Source organism: Heloderma suspectum, chromosome 4 (genome assembly GCF_057233095.1).
Source record: "Heloderma suspectum isolate Gila_16-S chromosome 4, 16-S_ref, whole genome shotgun sequence".
NCBI lineage: Eukaryota > Metazoa > Chordata > Lepidosauria > Squamata > Helodermatidae > Heloderma > Heloderma suspectum.
The window spans coordinates 309,869,133-309,892,221 of NC_139461.1; the positions used below are offsets into that span (position 1 = coordinate 309,869,133).

General features: G+C 47.0%; 1 protein-coding gene, 1 long non-coding RNA gene and 2 other non-coding genes across 7 annotated transcripts; all 4 read right to left on the minus strand.

Moving 5' to 3' along the window:
• Positions 1–3,551: 3,551 nt before the first annotated feature.
• On the minus strand, positions 3,552–14,638 carry LOC146349010 (uncharacterized). Of its 3 annotated transcripts, XR_014790784.1 has the most exons (4): positions 14,533–14,638; positions 12,106–12,221; positions 5,731–5,890; positions 3,552–3,893 (listed from the first exon to the last, which is right to left on the minus strand). XR_014790784.1 is itself a non-coding variant. In XM_084854506.1 (3 exons), the coding sequence occupies exons 1-2, from the start codon at positions 8,834–8,836 to the stop codon at positions 5,837–5,839; spliced, it is 345 nt and encodes a 114-aa protein (XP_084710632.1). In that variant the 5' UTR covers positions 8,837–9,529; the 3' UTR covers positions 3,552–3,893; positions 5,731–5,836. The 3 variants fall into 3 exon arrangements, 1 of the variants encoding a protein (XP_084710632.1); XM_084854506.1 differs by lacking the exons at positions 12,106–12,221; positions 14,533–14,638 and adding an exon at positions 8,546–9,529; XR_014790783.1 differs by lacking the exons at positions 12,106–12,221; positions 14,533–14,638 and having other exon boundaries at positions 3,554–3,889; positions 5,731–6,792.
• Positions 14,639–15,988: 1,350 nt separating this feature from the next.
• On the minus strand, positions 15,989–22,243 carry LOC146349011 (uncharacterized). 2 transcript variants are annotated; one of them, XR_014790785.1, is made up of 4 exons: positions 21,916–22,243; positions 21,180–21,486; positions 18,999–19,161; positions 15,989–16,194 (listed from the first exon to the last, which is right to left on the minus strand). It is a non-coding gene; the product is annotated as an uncharacterized LOC146349011 (long non-coding RNA). The 2 variants fall into 2 exon arrangements; XR_014790786.1 differs by having other exon boundaries at positions 18,999–19,164.
• On the minus strand, positions 18,425–18,559 carry LOC146349012 (small nucleolar RNA SNORA5). Its single transcript, XR_014791647.1, has one exon. It is a non-coding gene; the product is annotated as a small nucleolar RNA SNORA5 (small nucleolar RNA).
• LOC146349013 (small nucleolar RNA SNORA5) lies at positions 20,835–20,968 on the minus strand. The gene has a single exon (XR_014791646.1). It is a non-coding gene; the product is annotated as a small nucleolar RNA SNORA5 (small nucleolar RNA).
• Positions 22,244–23,089: the final 846 nt, after the last annotated feature.

Here is a 23,089-nt window from a genome sequence, read left to right on the forward strand (position 1 = left end):
GTGCTTACAGATGGATTGCTTTATCATCTGCTCCAGAATTTTCCCAGGGATTGATGTCAGACTGACTGGTCTGTAGTTCCCAGGTTCCTCCTGTTTTCCCTTTTTGAAGATAGGGACCACATTAGCCCTCCTCCAGTCAGCTGGCACTTCCCCCATCCTCCATGATTTCTCAAAGATGATAGACAGTGGTTCTGAGAGTTCTTCTGCCAGCTCCTTTATTACTCTAGGATGCAGTTCATCTGGCCTTGGAGATTTGAACTCATTCAAAGGAATTAGGTGTTCCTTGACCATATGCCTATTGATCTCAAGCTGCAATCCTGCCCCTTCAGCCTGTACTTCGCCTTTGCCAGAGGGGGTCATAGACCCTCTTTCCAGAGAAGAGTGAGCTGAAGTAGGAATTGAGCACTTCTGCCTTTTCCTTGTCATCTTTTTTCATTTTGCCATCCTTATTTAATAGTTGAACCACCATCTCTTTCCTCTGTCTTTTACAATGCACGTATCTGAAGAAAGCCTTTTTGTTGCTTTCAGCATCCCTTGCTAACTTCAGCTCGTTCTTAGCTTTAGCCTTCCTGACACCATCCTTGCAATTCTGTGCTACCTGCCTGTACTCTTCCTTTGTAGCTTGGCCTTCCTTCCACTTCCTATATGTGTGCTTTTTTTGTTTTCAGGTCATCTCTAAGCTTTTTGTGAAGCCACATTGGCTTCTTCTGTTGTCTTCCACCTTTTTTTCTTGTTGGAATTGTTTGTAAATGTGCCTTGAAAATTTCCTTTTTTAAAAGCTCCCACCCATCTTGGACTCCTTTTCTCGTTAGAGTCGCTTGCCATGGGACCTTACTTATCATTGTTCTGAGTTCATTAAAATCAGCTTTCCTAAAATCTAGGGTACACATTTGGCTACACTCGGCTTTTGCTCCCTTTAGAACCAAGAACTCAAGTATAACATGGTCACTTTCCCCCAGACTTCCTGTAAGTGCTAAGTCATCCACTAAGTCATCTCTGTTTGTTAGGATCAAATCAAGGATAGCCGATCCTCTAGTTCCTTCCTCTGCTTTCTGTAGGAGGAAATTATCAGCAACACAAGTCAGGAATCTCTTGTTTTGCAGAATTTGTCTCCCAACAAATATCAGGGAAATTGAAATCCCCCATTACTACTACATCATGCTTTCCTGAAACCTTGGCAATTTGCTTTTCAAAAGTTTCATCCTCGTCTTCTCCTTGATTGGGTGGCCGGTAGTAGACTCCAACCACCATGTTCCTTTTATTCTTTGCTCCATTTATTTTAACCCAGATGCTCTCGATGCAGCTACCAAGCTCATCCTCCTCTATTTCAGTGCAGAGATATGCATTTTTAACATACAGTGCAACTCCACCTCCCTTTCTGTTCCTCCTGTTCTTTTTGGTTCTTTCTTACATCCTTCAGTTGCTGTATTCCAGTCATGAGAGTCATCCCACCAAGTTTCAGTTATACCTATCAAGTCATAATTTCCCTCCTGTATTAAGAGTTCAAGTTCGTTCTGTTTGTTTCCCATACTCTGGGCATTAGTATATAGATACTGAGGACCATGTGCTTTATAGTCTGGCTTTCTTCCTACATGTTTCTGAAGACTATTATTGGGCGCTATTAGAGCTGTTTTCTCCGTTGTGGTACATGAACCCTTGTCCATTGTTACCCCCAGCTTTACGTCTCCCTCCCCCGTAGGATTCAGTTTAAAGCCCTGCTGATTACGTTCTTCATGCTGTGGCCAAACACATTCTTCCCAGCCTTTGTGAGGTGCAACCTGTCCCTTGCCAACAGTCTACCTTCCAGGAAGTATAGCCCGTGGACCCAAATCTCTTATGTTGGCACCAATTTCGTAGCCAGTTATTTACCTGGAGTATTTTTCTTTCCCTTTCTATCCCTCTTGTAACTACTGGAAGGATGGATGAGAAAACTAGACACAGGTTCGCAGCTTGGGTGTACTTCTGGATCCAGCCCGGAGCCTGGATGCCCAGGTTTCAGCGGTGGCCAGGAGTGCATTTGCACAGTTAAAGCGAGTGCGCCAGCTCCGCCCGTTCCTTGAGATGTCTGACTTGCCCACAGTGACACACACCTTAGTTACATCCTGTTTGGATTACTGTAACGCGCTCTGCGTGGGCCTGCCTCAGAAGAGTGTTCAGAAACTTCAGCTGGTTCAAAGATCTGCTGCCAGACTGCTGACTGGGGCTGGTTACAGGGAGCATACAACTTCCTTGTTAGAACAGCTTCACTGGCTCCTGGTCTGTTTCCGGGCACAATTCAAAGTGCTGGTCATGTCCTATAAAGACCTATACAGCTCGGGTCCAGGTTATCTGAAAGACTGTATTCTCCCCTATGAGCCTACTCATGGCCTGAGATCTTCAGGGGAAGCCCTTCTTGCTGTCCCGCCACCATCACAGGCATGCCTGGTGGGAACGCAGGAGAGGGCCTTCTCGGTGGCTGCCCCAAGGCTCTGGAACTCCCTTCCCAGGGAGGTGAGAGTGGCACCCTCCTTGGTATGCTTTCGCAGGCATGTAAAAACTTTTTTGTTCCAGCAGGCCTTTGGGGGTAACTAGTCTGGACCTGTGAGAATATGACGTATGGATACTATTTTTGTTGTGGTGGTTGCCTTTTAATGTTTTGATATTTTTACAATTTTAATATTGATAATTTAATTATTTTTTAACTTTTGTACACTTGCATTTATATTTCTATTTATAGGTTTTAATTGTATAAGTTTTAATGTTCTAAAGCCGCCTTGAGTCCCAGTATTGGGAAAAAGGCGGGATATAAATAAATATAATAATAATAATAACTCTCCGGGCCCCAAAGTTCTTGAGTTTCCTTCCCAAAGCTTCAAGGAAACTCAAGAACTTTGGGGCTCAGATAGTTTTGACTGATTCTGAATGAAACCCGGAGAGGATTCAGTGCCCACTGACATTGGAGCCACCAACCTCCACTGGTGGGCATCATATGTGCTGCGCTCAGCTCCGTGGAGGAAATGATGGGCTGTAGGTGTGATAAATAAAATAAGCATGATGGGAGTCTTAGCCTTGTCTCATAGACCTACCCTGAATTGCGGCAGCCCCAAATGAAAGACTTTGAGCTGCTCCACGTGCAACAAGGCGTGTCCACAGTCCAAGCCACCTTGCGTTTTCCCCCCTGGAGTGGTTGGTTGCTGTTTTCTTTCTCCATATGGAGTGTTGGCAACCAGTCAGTACTTTACTGCTCTGACCAGTAAAACCATGTCCTGGAGTCTGACAGTCCAGTAGGTCAGGAGTCCCCAAACCTTTTGGACCCATGGACACATTTGGGAATTTGAGAAACAGCATTTATGGATGTCGTTGCATGGGAGTGACGTTTAGGGGACAGTATCTGCTTGCTCCCATCTGAAGATTACCAGCAGATGTGACAAAAACCATTAAAGGCCTTCAGAAGTGTCCTTTTTCTTACACAAACCGACCTCCGTTAAGCTACTATGATCTGGGGCCTTGATTCTGTCAGGACCTGATCAACAATAGATTCTTTGGATTACCAAGATGAAACGAAGCTGCTTCTGCAAAAAGATGACAGTTTATTGATAGAAAATGGGGGCAGAATGGAGATACAAAGGAAGTTCACACTTCCCCTCGGTTGACACAGCAGGCACCTTTGTCACAAGCTGATGTGTCTGTCTGAGTCCCCAAGGCAGATGGGGAAGCTGTTCCTGGGGCCAAAGCTTCTCCAAGCTGGTAATGCGTATTCCCCCTTGAACCGAGACCAAAGCTCTAAAGTGGCCTGCTTGATTTTACAGGTTCTTCTCTCTCTCTCTCTTAGCTCAATAGCTGACAGGCCAGATCCACACGCACGCTGAGGAGGAGGGTGGCTTCCCCCGCTCGAAGGTTCTCGAAGCATCTAGCTTGGGAAACAAATTGCCTCTCTTCAATTATTATTATTATTAAATTTATTAATCGCCCATCTGGCTGGTCACCCAGCCACTCTGGGCGATGTACAACATACAATAAAAACAGTTTAAAACAATAAAATTCTACAATAAAAACATTTTCTAAAATACCCTAACCCACCCCAAATGCCTGCCTGAACAACCATGTTTTTAATGCACGGCGGAAGCTCATTCAAGAGGGGGCATGACGGAGTTCCCTAGGGAGAGAGTTCCACAGAGTGGGGGCCACCACAGAGAAGGCCCTCTCCCTCGTCCCCACCAGTCTAGCTGTCCTAGCTGATGGGACAGAGAGAAGGCTATCCGAGGCTGATCTTGTTAAGCGGCCTGTCTGGTGCTGCTGGAGGCGCTCCTTGAGATAGGCTGGGCCGGAACCATATAGGGTTTTAAAGGTCAAAACTAACACCTCGAATTTGGCCCGGAAAACAACTGGTAGCCAGCGCGACTCCTTCAGCACTGGAGTGATGTGATCTCGCCGGCGGCTGCCTTTAATCAGGCGAGCCGCCGCGTTCTGTACCAGCTGCAGCTTCCGAACCGTCTTCAAGGGTAACCCCACGCAGAGCGCAACGTCTTCAAGGAGAGAGGCTCCAAAACTCCAGCCCCTGGGAGGGGGCTCCCAGCTCCTCCATGAGAATTGGGGCAACACATCTTTGTCTCTTTCATTGGGCAAAGGCCTAGCAGGGTCTCAGTGCTGACACATGAAGCTATGCTTGCTTGGAACCAGTTAAGGCCTAGTGTAAAAGGCCTGCTTCCGCAACCATAAAACTGCCAGTTAAGCTAAATTACGCAGGTCTGCTCCCGGCGTCCAAGAACTCTGTGAAGTCCACGGTTTTGTTTATTAACCAACTCACTACTAGGGCTGTGAATGGACCCCCCCAATCTGACTCGGAAACCACTTTGGGGCTTCCGAGGCGGGCCCAATTCAGCTCGGGCTGATCGGGGGGGCGCAACTCGCTTCGGCCTATGAAGCCAAAGCAGGATTCAGGTATCCGAATCCTGCTTTGCCCCCCCAACACCCCCCCAGCCCCCAGCTTCTTACCTGGGCCCTTGTTCCGTGGGGGGGCACCTCCACCGGGGGAGCAGCTGCCACCTCCCTCAGCTCCTAGGCCCTCTGGACGCGTGTATTTCCGGAAATACAGGGAGTCGACATTTTAAACATGGCTCCCCCCTCCAGAACAACAAGACAGCTGCCGGCTCCTTACCTGGCATCCAGGTAAGGAGCTGGGGGCTGGGCTGCAGCAGTGTGGCGGCTGGGCTTCCGGATCGTTCCGAAGTGCTTTGGAGTGACCTGCTTTGCTTTGAGCAGGTTCGTGTCCCCACCGCTTCACCTTGGAGGCGGACCGAAGCGCCCCCCTTTGACTCAGAACTCGGGCTTTGGGCTGAAGCAGTGCACAGCCCTACTCACTACAGCTACCCTGGACCATGCTATTGCTCAGAGATGTGGGGCATGTGCAGGAATCTAAAGGCAAGCTCATTTGTTCAGATTAAGAAGGAGGAAGTGACCATTTCCTCTTCTTTCTTCTAAGAAAGAATAAGATCTGATGGGGAAAGAGACGAAGGAAGAAGGATCTCCTCCCTGCCACCCTGATGGCTGCCTCAAGCCCCTTCTCTGCATTTCCGCATCCATTTCAGCTACTGCTTATTCTCTCACATCTTCTTGGTGAGTGTTGAAACGTAGAAATTGGACTTGCTACTGTACTCACATTTCCAGCTGCAGAGAAGTCCAAATACTTATAGAGGTTTTGTATGGGAAGACTGTAAAGTTGGAGGCTTTCTAAAAAAGGGGATGCCCTACCTTCTCTTTGGGACATTGGCATGAACACAACCAGGTCAGACTATGTGTGCATCAAGTCCAGTACTGTCTACCCGGGCTTTCTAGGACTTCCGGCTGAGATTTCCCATCATTTGCTACCTGTCCTAGGTGCAGGTATCTTGCTTCCGTGAGTTCCGGTGATCTGCAATGAGAAAAAAAATCCTTCAGAAAGAAGTTCCTGTTTATTGCTGGTGCATTTGGAACGGGGGTAAATCAGGACTGCTTTGGTCTCTTTCACATTACTGACTCCAGTCCTCATGTTCTTCTGTAGATCAGCTGATTCCTCAGTATATCATCATTGTTCCTTCACTACCCTCTTCCAAATACTCTCATCTCTTTCCTTTCTCTCATTTGCTGATTAACTAGCTAGCTTTGATCCTTGGGAGTGCTCTGTTGCAACGGAATGTCTTCTCTCTGGAGCGTACAAGAGACCTTACAGTTGGATATGTTTATTGGGAAGTATCTTCGCAGTGATAGGAAGACCTTCATGGCTACTCTATAGTTCTAAGTACAAGGCACAATCGGTGAATGTTTTTGTTTGTTTGTTCTTTTTAAGTCGCTGTCAAGGGCTCCTTGGAGGCCTCTCTCAGTCTAATCCAGTAGCCAAGTCCAGACAGAGACAAAGGGATTCCTTTCAAAGCTTTATTTCTCTTTTACAACTTAACAACTATACCGTTTGCAACTAGATATGAGCAGCACAGTACCTATGCCCTAAGTTGGAACAGTTGGTCCCCGTTTGAAAGGGAATTACTGGCAGACCCCTGAACTTAAGGGCCAGGGAGAGTCCCTCCCCTTTTCCCTTGGATCCTCTGGGCGCAGCCGTTGTTTGCGCGCCAACTGGGCACTACGCCTCCTTTCTGCGCCCTCCCTTTGGCGCCGCTCTCTGCGTCGGTGTTGCGCGTCCATCAAGTCTGCTTCCCGCGCTCTGTCACTCCCAGGACTGCTATCTAAGCTAGGAATGCCGGTGGGAGGAATCTCCGTCAGCTGTTGGCCCTGGGAAAGAGGAGCGCGCTCCTCTCCCAGGAGCGACTGCTCTTCCTCAGAATCAGAACTACTCTGGGATTCTCTGGGCTCAATGTCCACCCTGACAGTCACTGACTTACAGTACCATCTTCCAAACAAACATCCAGGCTAGAGGAGTAAGAAAGAAATCCCTCCTGCCATTATCCTGACAATTATCCTCTGTGAATGGATTTCATGTTGATTATTCTTAGGATATTCTCTGAATATTCAGGTATTTGCTTAACGTTTCATATTAGCATTTCCAGTATCTGATGATGTTTCAGTATAATGGCTGTATTTGGTAGCTGACATGCAATGGGAGATAGGCATGCAGTAGCATGTCGTATTTGACAATATTTGACAGTTATGAGCAGACATCAACAAATATGGTCACCACAGTGGGTTTGGTTAGCAACAACTCCCCAGTCCCCCTGCTGGCATTTCCTGCTTCAGAACAGGAAAAGTGGGCATGGGAAATTGTTGGATGCTCATGCCCAAAGGCGCGTGGGTTGTCTTTGGCTAGCAGCACCCAACAGCCCACACTCCCGCTCAGCCTTGCTCTCAGGAAAGACCACGTGGGTTGGAGTGTTGGGTACCGCTGCCTGAAGGTGTTTATTCACCTTTATGAAATGCTTCCCCCTCCAGCGTTTCCCTCTGGTGGAGGTTTTTTCTGCATCCCCCTTCCCCAGAAAGAGGGTGCTGCTGCACTCATATCCTGCTTTTGGGCTTCCATTGGGACATCTGGTTGGCCACTGCGGGTACAGAATGCTCGACTAGATGGACCCTTGGTCTGATCCAGCACAGCTTGTCTTAAGGCACACAGAAGCACCCTTGGGTAGCAGCACCCAACAGTGCAAGCTTTCCCCCACACTCATGGCCGTTTTATTATGTATTTATTTCGTTTCGTTTCTATACCACCCAATAGCCGAAGTTCTCTGGTTGGTTCACAAAAATTAAAAACACAAAGCGCAGCATAAAACAATATAAAATATGAAGCCACAATATAACAGTACAACCAGAATAAAACCTAGCAGCAATGCAGAGGTTGAATATACAGATTTAAAACACCAAAGCTAAAAGGCTAGGAAACTAAAACACTAAAATACTGGGTGAATAAAAGGGTCAAAATTTGGGGGCCACCACCGAGAAGGCCCTCTCCCTTGTCGCCATCTTCCAAGCTTCCCTCAGAGTAGGCAGCTGGAGGAGGGCCTTAGATGCTGAGCGTAGTATAGGGGCAGGTTCATGTCGGGAGAGGTGCTCCGTCAGGTATTTATTATTTATTATTTATTTATTATTAAATTTATTAATCGCCCACCTGGCTGGTCACCCAGCCACTCTGGGCGATGCACAACATACAATAAAACAGTTTAAAACAATAAAATTCTACAATAAAAACATTTTCTAAAATACCCTAACCCACCCCAAATGCCTGCCTGAACAACCACGTTTTTAATGCACAGCGGAAGCTCATTAAAGAGGGGGCATGACGGAGTTCCCTAGGGAGGGAGTTCCACAGAGTGGGGGCCACCACAGAAAAGGCCCTCTCCCTCGTCCCCACCAGTCTAGCTGTCCTGGCTGATGGGACAGAGAGAAGGCCATCCGAGGCTGATCTTGTTAAGCGGCCTGTCTGGTGCTGCTGGAGGCGCCACAGGTATTGTGGTCCCAAGCCATGTAAGGCTTTATAGGTTAAAACCAGCACCTTGAATCGGGCTTGGAAACATACAGGCAGCCAGTGCAGGCAGGCCAGAGTTGGTCTTATATGTTCAGGCTCCAGGAGGACCCCCAAGCTACAAACCTGCTCCTTCAGGGGGAGCGTGACCCCATCCAGAACAGGCTGAGCACCCTCCATCCGGTCAGCAGAACCACCCGCTAACAGCATCTCAGTCTTGTCCGGATTAAGTTTCAGTTTATTAGCCCTCATCCAGTCCTTTGTCGCAGCCAGGCACCGATTTAGCACATCCACAGCCTCACCTGAAGAAGATGAAAAGGAGGAATAGAGCTGCGTGTCATCAGCATACTGATGACAACGCACCCCCAGACTCTGGATAACTGTCCTCAACTGTTTCATGTAGATGTTGAACAGCATGGGGGACAAAACCGACCCCTGTGGAATGCCATATTGGAGAATCCACGGGGCCAAGCAGTGTTCCCCAAGCAGCACCTTCTGGAGCTGACCCTCCAAGTAGGGGCGAAACCACTGCAATGCTGTGCCTCCTACTCCCAGCTCAGAGAGCCGTCCCAGAAGGATACCATGGTTGATGGTATCGAAAGCCGCTGAGAGATCAAGGAGAATCAACAGGGTCACGCTCCCCCTGTCTCTCTCCCGACATAGGTCATTATACAGGGTGACCAAGGCTGTTTCCGTGCCAAAACCCAGCCTGAATCCCGACTGAAATGGATCTCGACAATCGGTCTCATCCAAGAGTATCTGGAGCTGGTTGGCAACCACCCGCTCAAGAACCTTGCCCAGGAACGGGACATTTGCCACTGGCCTAAAATTACTAAAATTTTCTGGGTCCAGGGAGGGTTTTTTCAGGAGTGGTCTCGCTACTGCCTCTTTGAGGTGGCCTGGGACCAACCCCTCTCGCAAGGAGGCATTAATCAGCTCCCTGGCCCAGCCAGTTGTTCCTAGCCGATCCTCTAGTTCCTTCCTCAACTTTCTGTAGGAGGAAGTTATCTGCCACACAAGTCAGGAACTTCCTGGAGGGGCCACGTTTTGCAGGATTTGTCTCCCAACAAACATTGGGGAAATTGAAGTCCCTCATTACTACTACATCATGCTTCCTTGAAACACTGGCTATTTGCTTTTCAAAGGTTTCATCCTAGTCTTCTCCTTGATTGGGTGGCCGGTAGTAGACTCCGACCACCAGGTTCCTTTTATTCTTTGCTCCATTTATTTTGATCCAGATGCTCTCGATGGGGCTACCAAGCCCCTCCTCCTGTATTTCTGTGCAGAGATATGTATTTTTCACATACAGTGCAACCCCGCCTCCCTTTCTGTTCCTCCTGTTCTTTTTGAACAAGTTATATCCTTCAATTGCTGTATTCCAGTCATGAGAGTCATCCCACCAGGTCTCAGTTATACCTATCAAGTCATAATTTCCCTCTTGTATTAAGAGTTCAAGCTCATTCTGTTTGTTTCCCATACTCTGGGCATTAGTATATAGATACTGAAGACCATGTGCTTTATAGTCTGGCTTTCTTCCTACATGTGTCTGAAGAATATTATTGGGTGCTATTAGAGCTGTTCTCTCCGTTGCGGTGCATGAGCCTTTGTCCATTGTTACCCCCACCTTACATCTCCCTCCCCCGTAGGATTCAGTTTAAAGCCCTCCTGATGAAGTTCTTCATGCTGTGGCCAAACACATTCTTCCCATCCTTTGTGAGGTGCAACCCGTCCCTTGCCAACAGCCCATCTTCCAGGAAGTGTAGCCTGTGGTCCCTGAATCCAAATCTCTCGCACTGGCACCACCTTCGTAGGCAGTCATTCACCCGGAGTATTTTTCTTTCCCTTTCTATCCCTCTTTTAACTACTGGAAGGATGGATGAGAAAACTATCTGGGCCCCAAAGGTCTTTCCTTCCCAAAGCTTCAAAATCTGACGTGATTTCTTCGTAGCTCCGCTTGGTGGTTTCATTTGTTCCCACATGGATGAGAAGAAAGGGATACCTGTCAGTGGGCTTTATGAGTGCAGGCAACCTTTCAGTCACGTCTCTAATCCGCCCCCCCGGGAGACAACATACCTGGCGAGTCCACGGGTCTTCGCAACATACTTGGGTTTCGATTCCACACAGCAAGGAGTCTCCCACTACTACCACTCTTCTCTTCTTCTTGTTGTAGGCCTGGGTTTCATCGCCTCTGCTTGACTGACCTTCAGCCTCTTGCTCGCTCTCATGCAGGTTCCCCTATAATTCTTCCTCTCCAGTCTCATCCTCAAGTACCTCGAATCAGTTCCACAGCTCCACTGCTTCCACTGGTGCAGAGTGGCGTCTAGTTCTTCTTCTCCTGTCACCCTTTTCCAAGGAGTATCCTCTACTCCATTTTTTCTCACCTCAGCATTTCCCACTTCTGCCTCAGCTTGCTGTTGCTCTTCAAGTTTCTGGTCTTCACTTTGCTGCTGTAGTTCCCCCATTCTGTCCAAAAGAATGGGGGAACTATTGGGGAACAAAAGAAATGGGGGAACAAAAGAAATGGGGGAACAAAAGAAATGGGGGAACAAAAGAATCTCTCAGTGAGAGAATGAGTGAGTGAGTGAATGAATGAATGGGGTAGCAGAGAGAAAGGGTGTTCCTGCTCAATTTTGGCTTTGGACCCACCCCCTAGTATGTGGGCCCCCAAACACTTTTCCCCAAAATAATGTGGCTCATGAGTTTTACAAAGTTTCCCACTCCTGGTTTAACTACTAGGTGGCACCGACCTCAGTTGTACCTGGGTGGAGAGATGATCATGTTCTTGTCCAACTTTCAGACTTCCCGTTCCTTTTCCGTGCTTTCTCTTTTCCCTCTTGGGTTTGTTTGGAGTTGGTTGAAACAAATCGATCAGCTCTTCCTGTCATCGGTCATTAGAGACTGCTCAGTAAAAATCACAGCCCCAGCCCCTGCCGGCCCCCCATAGAACAAAAAATGATGATGATGATCCAAGTGCTCTGTTTGAAAGGTTGTCCAGCCCAAGTCCAGTTTGAATATAAAGAACTCTAAGAAGCTATGGCGGCAGGGGGCCTTGAACTTGCCCGCCCAGTTAGCACCCGGATAGCAGGCTGAGCAGGCAGGCACAGGTAGTCTTCCACACTTTGCTGAGATGTATTGTATTTCTATTTATAGTTACTTCTAAATTTGCATCTATACATATATATTAGCATATGCACATTTAATGCAAATCTGTGTACTCTTTTGGGGTGATGCATTTCCTCTTTTTTGGCCGTCCTATACTGGATCTGACGTGTGTGTGTCACTTTCTCAGGCGCACCATTGCTCTCTCTCTGGCACCCAATGCACTCGCTTTTCTCTCTTTCCTAACCCTGTGCAACCTTGCTTTCTCTTCCTGGTTGGTCTGGTCTCCTCCTTTCATTCCCCCAGCTCGCTTTGCTTCCCCACTCCATCCCAGTCTCTCCTACACCCCCAGTTACTTGGTCTTCTCCCCCCAACCATTGCTTTCCTTCCTCCACCCTTTCACCCTTCCGTCCCTCCCTCCCAGTTGCTCCTTTCCCCCATTCTTCCATGGGCATCTTTCCGGTGAGTACCTGCTCAAAGACATCACATGAGCTGGTTCAAACTCCCAACACCACAGTACCAGAAAAACAGGGGTGGGGGGAATAAAAAGTTTCGGGGGTGGGGGCCATTCACTGTGAAGAACGAACATTAGCTGATGTGCTGTCTTTTCTCAGCAGGGCAATAGCAATTTCCCATCCCTTGTGTCTGGATTGGACTTCTCTTGAGTAAGATTGTAGCCACTTCCTTCCTCATGTGCTTTCTCCTGAGAAAAGAGCACAGCAAGGTTATTCCAAAATATACTGTTGGGAGTGCGAGTGCCTGGAAAAGGAGGCTGGCAAAGAGATCTGCCTAGGATTTCACTGTGTCTCCTGCAAACTTTCCATGATGGGAAATGGGAGAAAGACCTGCCAAGGGGTTGATGCTTTGTAGTCTGTGGTACTTGTGGCTCAAGAGTTGACCTAAACATTCATCGGTTTCTCTGACTTAGAAATGCTACCACCGACTTGTAAATATGCTATAATTGGTTTAAACTAGTTGGATTTTATCCATTTTTTCATTTTGTATTTTATTATGCTTACATTATTGCTGTTAGCCACCTTGAGCATCATTTGCTGGAAAGGACATGCATCTTTGCAACTAATAAATAGCGTAGCCCTCCCATTTGAGCCTAGCTTCCCATGTTTTCACTTTTGTGTGAGTGCCAAAACCTTCCTTGTGTATATTACTAGTACAGTACGAGGTAGTAAAATGCATTTATATCATAAACAGTGTGCTAGGCACTATACAGGATGCTGAAATAGCATGTTCCCTGCCTCAGGGTGATTACAATGCCTGTTACACAGAAAGAACAGATAAGTTTAATGATGAAAAGTGCTCCAGGACAGAAAAGCATCAAAGAGCAATAGAAACAAAAGCCTTAAGTAATATGGGGCTGGGATGATTCAAGTAAAGGTTTGTTAGAAATCCAAAGATGGGACTTGAAGAAAAACAAGACGTTCATTAGCTTACAATTCATGTTTCCAGAGGGCTGAAACGTTAAAACAATGCTACACTGATTAGCCAAGCAGATCAGTCTGCTGAGTCAGGTACAATCATAACCTGCGCTCTGTAACATCTTGTCTGATGAAGATATCTGGAGATCTCAAAAGGTTTAGTAGTTTGTGTGATCTTTTGGTTAGCCTAGTAAAGGCATTACACCAATATCGATTTTGGGATTTTTCTTAGGGCCAATACAGCTATCTTTCCTGATTTTATTTCTTGCCCTATTCATGGGAATCTTGGTGCACCTCCAAAATAAAACCACGCTTAAGGGGGGGGGGAAAGTATGGAAAGGATACATTGACCTCCATAGGGCAAACCCCACCTTTGAGGATCTTGCAAGGAACAACTGATTTTAGATGGAGGTAGGGGTACTCAAAACCCATCCTTCCTGTGTTACAAAGGAAAATCCTAACCACAGAAGCACGGGCAGGAGACAGCTGTGTATAAGGGAAGCATTTGTGGTCTCCCACAGTATAGCCCACTCATAGTCAACAAAAAGGTGGGAAAAGCAGTACTGGGGCACAATCTCAAAAACAACAGAATGATCTCAGTACGAATCCAAGGCAAACCATTCAACATCACAGTAATTCAAGTCTATGCCCCAACCACTGAGGCCGAAGAAGCTGAGGTTGATCGGTTCTATGAAGACCTTCTAGAACTAACACCAAAAAAAGATGTCCTCTTCATCATAGGGGATTGGAATGCTAAAGTAGGAAGGCAAGAAATCACCGGGATAACAAGCAAGCATGGCCTTGGTGTACAAAATGAAGCAGGACAAAGGCTAATAAGAGTTTTGTCAAGAAAACAGGCTGATCACAGCAAACACTCTTTTCCAACAGCACAAGAGGTGACTCTACACATGGACATCACCAGATGGTCAATATTGAAATCAATTGATTATGTACTTTGAAGTCAAGTGGGCCTTAGGAAGCATTACTAACAACAAAGCTAGCGGAGATGACAGTATTCCAGCTGAGCTATTTAAAATCCTAAAAGATTATGCTGTTAAAGTACTGCACTCAATATGCCAACACATTTGGAACACTCAACAGTGGCCACAAGACTGGAAAAGGTCAGTTTACATTCAATTCCAAAGAAGGGCAATGCCAGAGTGCTCAAACTACCGTACAATTGCGCTCATTTCACATGCCAGCAAGGTTATGCTCAAAATCCTACAAGCTAGGCTTCAGCACTATGTGAACCGAGAACTACCAGAAGTACAAGCTGGGTTCCGAAGAGGCAGAGGAACTAGAGATCAAATCGCCAACGTTCGCTGGATCATGGAGAAAGCAAGAGAATTCCAGAAAAACATCTATTTCTGCTTCATTGACTATGCTAAAGCCTTTGATTGTGTGGATCACAACAAACTCCGGCAAATTCTTAAAGAGATGGGAGTACCAGACCACCTTACCTGTCTCTTGAGAAACCTGTACGAGGGTCAAGAAGCAACAGTAAGAACATGGAACAACCAATTGTTTCAAAATTGGGAAAGGAGTACAGCAAGGCTGCACATTGTCGCACTGCTTATTTACCTTATACGCAGAGTACATCATGAGAAACGCTGGGTTGGATGAATCACAGGTCGGAATTAAGGTTGCCGGGAGAATTATCAACCACAGATACGCAGACGATACCACCCTAAATGGCAGAAAGCAAAGAAGATCTAAAGAGGCTCTTGTTGAGGGTGAAAGTGGAGAGTGCAAAAGCTGGTCTGAAACTCAACATTAAAAAAACTAAGATCATGGCATCGGACCCCATCACTTCCTGGAATATAGAAGGGGGGAAAATGGAAGCAGTGACAGATTTTATTTTCTTGGGCTCCAAGATCACCGCAGACGGTGACTGTAGCCATGAAATTAAAAGACGCTTGCTCCTTGGGAGGAAAGCTATGGCAAACCTAGACAGCATAGTAAGAAGCAGAGACATCACCTTGCCGACAAAGGTTCGTATAATCAAAGCTATGGTTTTCCCAGTAGTAACATATGGCTGTGAGAGCTGGACTATAAGGAAGGCTGAGCGCCGAAGAATTGATGCTTTCAAACTGTGGTGCTGGAGTAGACTCTTACGAGTCCCCTGGACTGCGAGGAGGTGAAATCAGTCCATCCTAAATGAAATCAACCCTGACTTGGAAGGACCGATACTGAAGCTGAAGCTCAAATATTTTGGCCACCTAATGCGAAGAGAAACATCACTGGAAAAGACCCTGATGCTGGGAAAGATTGAAGGCAAAAGAAGGGGACGGCAGAGATGGCTAGATAGCATCACCAATGCAATGAATATGGACTTGAGCATGCTCCGGGAGAGAGCACAGGACAGGAAGGCCTGGCATGCTATGGTCCATGGGGTCACGAAGAGTCAGACATGACTTAACGACTGAATAACAGTATAGCCCATAGCATACCCCTCCCTTTTCTGGGGAGGGCTCCAAGCCACAAAGCCCGGCACAAAGTCCTTATGTAGTCATAACTCAGAACAAATTTAGCGCATTTTACACACCTCGCCCATCCACCCCTTTCTCCAACTCCATCTGGTTTTCTCCCCAATGTGCAGTTTTGGCAGCACAAGGGTATCATTACATGGGTACCATTCCCCCCATCCCCCAGCTTAGGACTGTATTCTGCTAGGCCAAAGGTGCTTAGAAGCTGTCTTCTAAGCCATCCTATACCAGTGGGTACAACCCAAGGATCAAATTGTACTGCTATTATTCAAGGAAAGGTAATGCTTCTCTTATTGAAGGAGCTGGAGAATACTCTTGATAAAGAGCAAGCATCTTTGGATGTTTTTTTCCTGTGTCCTGTGGACTGGTACAGCACTCTTCTTTCTGGTGCTCAGGAAAGCTTGGATCTGTCCTCAAATGATTGTTCTAATAATACACATATATCTCCTCTGATCAACTCACTTTAATACAACACAACATAATAAAAGATCAACATAAAAGTTTAAGACAATTTTTATAAAAAATATTAACAGCCTTTTAAATAACATTAGCAATTCTAAGAGCCTCAAATAGGGTTTTTTTTTTTTTTAAATCAGCTTCATCCAACGAGACCTGCTGAGACAATATACAAGCCACAGTTCCAAGACATTTAATTCAATTAAAGCTGCTCGAAGTGTTCCTCTTTTGTCTTCGCTTCTGCTTTCATGAAGCTCTGAAATACTGGTTTACTCAATTTAAAATCTGAGGTCTTCTAAACCTGTTACAAAAAGAAAAAATGTTTATCCTGTACATTCCGTTTTAGTTTCAAAACAATGGCCTGTACAAAGTAAAATACGCCCACAGCGAATGCCTAATCGAGACGGTCAGCGTTTGAAAGACGTGTCCTCAAGTAAGGTTTGAACTGCGTACGGCACTTACCAGATCTCAATTACTCAGCCTGGCAGTGCGACCCTATGCCTGTTGACTCAGCAGTGAAGTTACACTGCGCTCAATGGGGCTTACTCCCTAGTAAGGGTATTCAGGATGGCAGTGTGAGCCAACTTTTGTCAAGCTCTTAACTCTTTTCTTCCGTTTCTGGGACATGCAAAGCACTTCCCAACAATTCAGCTCTAAGAGCACTATCCAATACCGCCTCCCTGTGAGCGGGACCTACTGCTGGTGCGCAGTGGCTCCCAAAGCATTTGGAAGTGAGTGGAAACGCTTATTTATGGAACAGCACAGATCAGCGGGGGTTGCACAAAGAAGCTCTGCTGACTTTCCCATTTTAGGATTAAGGATTTCCGCTCATTTGGGGGGTCTCTGCAGAAAGTGATTGTTCCTATTGCTCTCGCAGGGGGTCCCACAGGCGCAACAGAACCAGCAGAGACGTAATGGCAATACTGGATACAGCCCTAAGTCTCCACCAATTTCTAACCTTTCTAAGATATAATTTCATCTAAAATAGCAGCACAATTATTATTTATGGACTTGAGCACGCTCCGGGAGAGAGCGCAGGACAGGAAGGCCTGGCGTGCTATGGTCCATGGGGTCACGAAGAGTCGGACACAACTGAACGACTGAACAACAACAACAATCTACCACCTACTAATGAAGTTCTTGGGGCAGCCTGCAATAAAAGAAAACTAATACATAAAAGGTAAAACCGTAACACCTAAATACGGTGTAAAAATCAGCAGGGGGGGGGAGATAGTAACTCACAGCAGCACTAAAAATTTCACAGGTCTTAAACTCTAAAAGTGTTACAAGATCTATATATTACTAAAAGTACTTAAGATTAAAAATGAAAAGTTAAAAGACCTAGAAAAATGAAAAGATAATCACCCAGCATTGAGAAGACCAGAGCAGAGGCACCAATGCACCAATCAAGCCTTGCTGGGGAGTGCATTCAATAATTAGGGCGCCACTACTGAAAAGGCCCTCTCCCTGGTAGCCTCCCACTTCATCTTGCATGGCAGGGGCACCTGAAGAAGAGCCTCTGAAGAACGTCTTAGGGCCAGATCTATAGCTAAAACACAGTAGTTCTTCCAGATATAACAATGGCATTTTCTATTATGTTTAACCCGTTTCAATGCCATGTTTGCTAATGGTGCTGTAACAACAGAGACCCAGCTCCTTGACTATCACTACACTCAATTCATGGTTGCATGGAGATCTTGGTGACTGCCCTAGAATTACACAGCTCCCTTAGAACTCACCCTACATCAATTTCTCACAAGTATTCCTTAGCCTTTTATGCTGGGTTAGACATAGACTCATAGGGTTGGAAGGGGCCTACAAGACCATGAAGTCCAACCCCCTGCTCAGTGCAGGAAGCCTGATTCCCAGGCGGTCTCCCATCCAAGGAGTAACCAGGGCTGACCCTGCTTAGCTTACAAGATCAGGCGCATCCAGCCCTTTGCTTGTCGTGGTAGCCAGGAAGAGTTGAATAGCCATGCAAAGCCTGAAAGCTCTACCACTTCCAGCGCTACCTTCACACTATATCTTCTCCAAAATTATGGTGGATTAGAAAACTGTTTTTTTTTATTCAAAAAGAAACAAAAGCTGTGACTCTCAGGGATCCATGTTCCTAACCTTGTCACACTCTGCATGCACCGAATCACACAAGACTAATAACCCCAAATGATTTCACCTATGAGGAATGACTAGCTAGGCATGACCCTGCTTCAGTGCAGGGACTGGACTTACAGCACAAATGTCTACTCAGATGAAAGTCCCACTGAGTTCAATGGGGTTTACTCCCAGGAAAGTGGGCATAGGATAACAGGCTTAGTGTCCTTAAGGGTCATTCCAGCCCTACAACTCTACACTCACAGAATCATAGCAGCATCTTAGACAGCCGCCATTTGTGCCAGGTCACAACCAGCACTGCCTCATTAAAAGGCCTCCAATGATGTACAACCCATGCCTACCTTGGTGATACTTTCGGAGACTGCTGCAGCTATGGAATGGACAGAACAGGGCTGTCTCTTTAGCCCTAGCCATCTAAGCATTATCTGTAGCATGCTTTTATCCCCAGGTCCAATGGCATAGACCTGGGGCCCATGAACTACACGTTTTTTGTGGCAGCCACAGGGCCAGTCCCCACCACAGGGCAGGTGAGCACCGAATTTGACAAGGCTGCATTAGGGCAGGGCAGGCTACCCAGTGTCCTCCAGGTGTTTCAGGTGGCAATTCCCGTAATCCCTGCCCACTGGCCACGCTGGCTGGGGCTGGTGGGAGCTGAAGGCCAAAACATCTGGAGGGCACCTGGTTGGGGAAGGTTGCCCTAAGCCATCATTTATTTTTCTTTCATCTAACCTTATCCAACCTCTCAGTCTTAGATGGTAAGTGGCCTGGAAAGGAAATATGCCACTTTTGCAGCCTGTACAGTGCCTAGCACACCTCCGATGCTAAATAAAGGTAGCTACTGCAGCAACAGAGCCTTATCTATATTCTGGAACAGAGTATTTCAAAGCAGCTGGCCTTTATGAATTCCTGTGAGAACACAAGTTCAGGACAAAGGATTAGCTTACAATGGATTATCTGACAAAAGACTAAGGATTAGCTGACAATGCCACTTACCATAGGGAAAATCCAGACCTAGTAGGACTAAGATGCTAAAATGAAGTGCTTCTGGATGGAATAGTACAAAGTGGCCTGGATCAGAGAGATGGAGCATCGATTCTCAAGTGTTAACATCACAGGTACTTCAACTGGGGCTGAACTGCTCAGCCATTTCCAGGCCCTGCTGGTGAATAAGTTTAGTATGAAAAAGGTATGCTATTATAATGGGGTAAAAAATTTAATTGCCAACATGTTTCATTTCAAAAGAGCCTGATGTGTCTTACATTTCTATGTTTTAGGAATAAAGTTAAACTATAATGGTATAAAGATTATAGTGCTAGATTAAGGACCAAGAAGAACTGGGATAAATTCCATATTCAGCCATGCAGATTGCTATCTAACCTATCTCACAGGGCTGTTGTGAGGATAACATGGGTAGGCAGAACACTGTATAGCGCCCTGAGCTCCTTGGAGGAAGGATGAGCAAAAAAGGTCTGTAAACTCTTTGTATCCACCTGTGCATTTCAAATGGATTAAATTTTTGTGCTATGTCTCAGCTCTTATGGAAGTATTTAATTTTACTGATTATAAATTGCCTTTAGGGTTTTCCCATAGAAAGGCAATTAATACATGTTGTAAATAATTAAACAGCACCTCCCCCCGCATATCCAGTCATCTGCTTAGTTTCTATTTAACAAGGCATAGGAGCCCTAATCATAAGACTGGGTTAACTCTTCTGGTAAGCGTACTACAGAATAAGAGCTTTGGCTAATCAGAGTATCAGCTGGACTGCAAGTATCTATGCAGATTTTTTTTTATAGAAAGTAGCTTTTATGGTAGAGCTTGTAGAACCCTTACCCCCATAGAACTGAGGGAAACATACAAATCACTGATAGCCATATAAGCAGCAGAGCTCTAACAGCTCAGAAATTTGTAGCCAGAACAAAAAAGGACAATAATAAAATAAGCCAGGGATATATGGGTCTACAGTGGCTTCTTAGAGACATACTACAGTGACCTCAAACTTTCATAGTTTAGTGGTAAAGCACATGCTTTGCATCCTACTTCTGGGTTTCCCAGGATGCTGGTTGGCCGCTGTGTGAACCAGATGGACCTTTGGTCTGATCCAGTAAGGTTCTTATGTTCCTAAGATCTCAAGACTGAATCTCTGGCATCTTATGTAAAATAATCAGGCAACAGATGGGCACATGCTCTACATGAAGCCTTGGAGAGCCTCCACAACACAGTACTGGACTAAATAGGCCAAGGGTCAGAGTCAGTATATGGCAACTTTATGTATTCACATGGGTCTAGCCACAGAGGAACACACAGGCTGATATCCTCTTTCCAAGGATTAAGAGCCGAATCGGGATGGTGAAGTTCCATTCACATCCTACTGAGCAGGTGTTTGGTTAATGCTGAGTTGAGCTATGGAGGCTGCAAGAATGGCTGGTTCCGACTCTTCTAACATCAGAGATCCTATATCCTCATACTAAAAGGAAAGCTGGTGCTAGTGCAGAAGAGGCAAGCGAAAAAAGTGGTCAAACTGAATGGGAGTAGGCAACTGCCCCAAATCATTTAGATGGCTGACCTAATGTAGCACTAAGGAGAGTCCTAGACTATGCCCACACCCTCTAGTACAGGGACAGGGAACATGTGGCCCTCTGGTTGTTGTGGGACTGCAACTCCCATCAGCACTAGCCAGGATAGACAATGTTGAGGGCTGATGGGAATTGGGCCACATGTTCTCCATCCCTCAAGTAACACAGCTTCACTTTGGAGACACTGCTTTCTATTAGTCGCCTTGCCGCTGATGTTGATGCAGAGATTTGGAGGGACAGGAGGGCTTGGTACCAGTGTCTGCAGAAAAACTATCCCCAGAGCCCACAAAGAGTTCTGAGGCCCATGAACTACAGATGATGCTGTGGCAGCTGTTTGGACCAATCCCCACCACAGAAAAGGTGGGCAATGAATTTGACACAGCTGCAGAGGCTTTTTGTGGGTAAAAGATTTCCCCCCTCCCAGACTCACTAACACCTCCAAAAGAGTATTTGTTTACGTAGCTCTAATTTCCTCAGCCAGAAGGGGGGAAACAAGAAAGACTGGAAAGATATCTTAGAATACGTGTGTTCTGTATTAGGGACCCACTTGTAGCTCTTTCAAAGCCTGTTTGTGTTGGACCACTATATTAGTTCTCACCTCTATCTTATCCTCCAGTTGGTCCATTGATGGTGAAAAGTGGGCCCCCACTTTGGACGTAATCATCACCTCTTGCTATTCTTATTCCAGTCCTTCCTCAGGTACTCCACCTGGTTGTTTAGGAGCTCGCTCTGGTCTTCCCTCATGGTGCTAGCAGCTGCGTACTCAGCCAGAGACAAGGTCCTTGCTGGTCAGGTACTCCAGGCGCCAACAGCTCTCCTATTCTCCCCTTCTTGCTCTGCTCCAGTCATAGAAAATGCACAGTCTTTAGGAGGTTCATCAAGGCAGCATTCCAGACTTAAGAAAGCTAGTCAGAAGAGGAAAACAGGCAAGCTCTTACTGGCAGATAAGGGATTATCACAGTGCTCAGACAGTCAAGGACTTAACTTAAACAGTTTTAAGTTTAAAAAGTTAACTTTAAAGTTCAGAACATTTTAAAAAGTTAAAAAATATTATTCTATGCTAACCACACATACCCTTCCCTAATTCTGTGGCAAAAAAAGTCAGGTTGTCCTCCCTAAAGTTTTACAAATAATTTCAGCAAGGATTATATCTCCTTACTGAAATTGCACACTTGATTTGTAGAATAAAATGAGACCCGTACAACTCAGGTCTCGAGCTGGAATAAGTGACTCCCTGGACCCCGCTGTATTCCTGCAACGGGCAACTCGAAACAGCACAAAAAAGTGAGTGAAACAAAGCTATGCTATTTCGTATAATGCCTAATGCTACGTACGATGACGGCATCGACAAAAACGTATGCCATAAAAGTCCGTTGTTGATGCTGCGCGGCTGGTCGTGCCGATTTATACGTAAACATCCTCCGGACTGAAGCGGCTTCAAGGTGAGATGAAGGCCCGGCCTGGCCCACGACGGCCCCGTGCCAGCCTCCTCCCCGCCTCAACCCTCAAGCACGCTTTGCCTCCCCACTTTCCCCCACAACTTGTTTGAACAGATAAAATAAGAAACTGCCCCGCTGCTGCTGCCGCCGCCGCCGCCCCCCGTGCCCTCGCCCTCCCCAGCGCCCGCTCCCCAGCGCCCGCTCGCTCCTTCCAGGGGCCGCCCCAGCCCAGGCCTCCAACTGCCCCCCGCGCGCGCGCCGCCGGGCAGGAAAGGGACGTCGCGGGCTGAGCGCGTCACTTCCTCCCCGACGCGCGCGCTTTTCTCTCGCTAGCAGCCATTGGCAGACGGAAGAGGTCTGACCGGAAACGCGCCCAACGCCGTCTGTTCTCGGAGGGGGCGGGGGAAAGGCCTCGCGGGTCAATGAGGGAGGGGGAAAAAAACCCCAGACCCTAATTACCACAATTAGGTATCTTAACCCGTGAAGGCGTTTTTTTCTTCCCCACCACAGAGATGGAAAAAAGTAGAGACGGCATACAGGCTTGGAATTCCGGCTGCCTATGGAGCGCCTCCGTTTGCGGAGCGGGAGCGCAACGGGAACAGCGGCAGCCGAACTATTCCTGCCCCTTCCCTGTCGTCGTATCTCTGTGCTGCCCCGCGGCGGTTGCCTGGCCTCGGTTACCCCAGGAGCGGCGGCGTATCGTTCGCCGGAGGCTTACCAAAGGCATTGATGCCTGTGCGACTCTTCTTTTTCCTGTCTCTATGGCCTTTCCCCGCCCCGGCGGAGAATTGACCTTTCCGCCATTGGGGAGCGGCGGCTGGTTGCTGGGTTACACGGAGGGCGGGGCCCGCGCGCGCCCGGCTGTGTATATATAGCCGGGCGCCGCCATTTTCTCGCTCACTTGCGGAATTCGCTCGCGCGGGCGGGTGTGGCGCTAGGAGCGGGGCGGGCGGGGGGCCCTTTTCCTTCATTAAGACGCTGATGGGTGGAATTGCGGACTGAGGGAAGGGCGAAGGGGCGTCAGCCGACCTGGCAAGTGTGGATTGGGAGGGTAAAAAAGCTGAAGGTG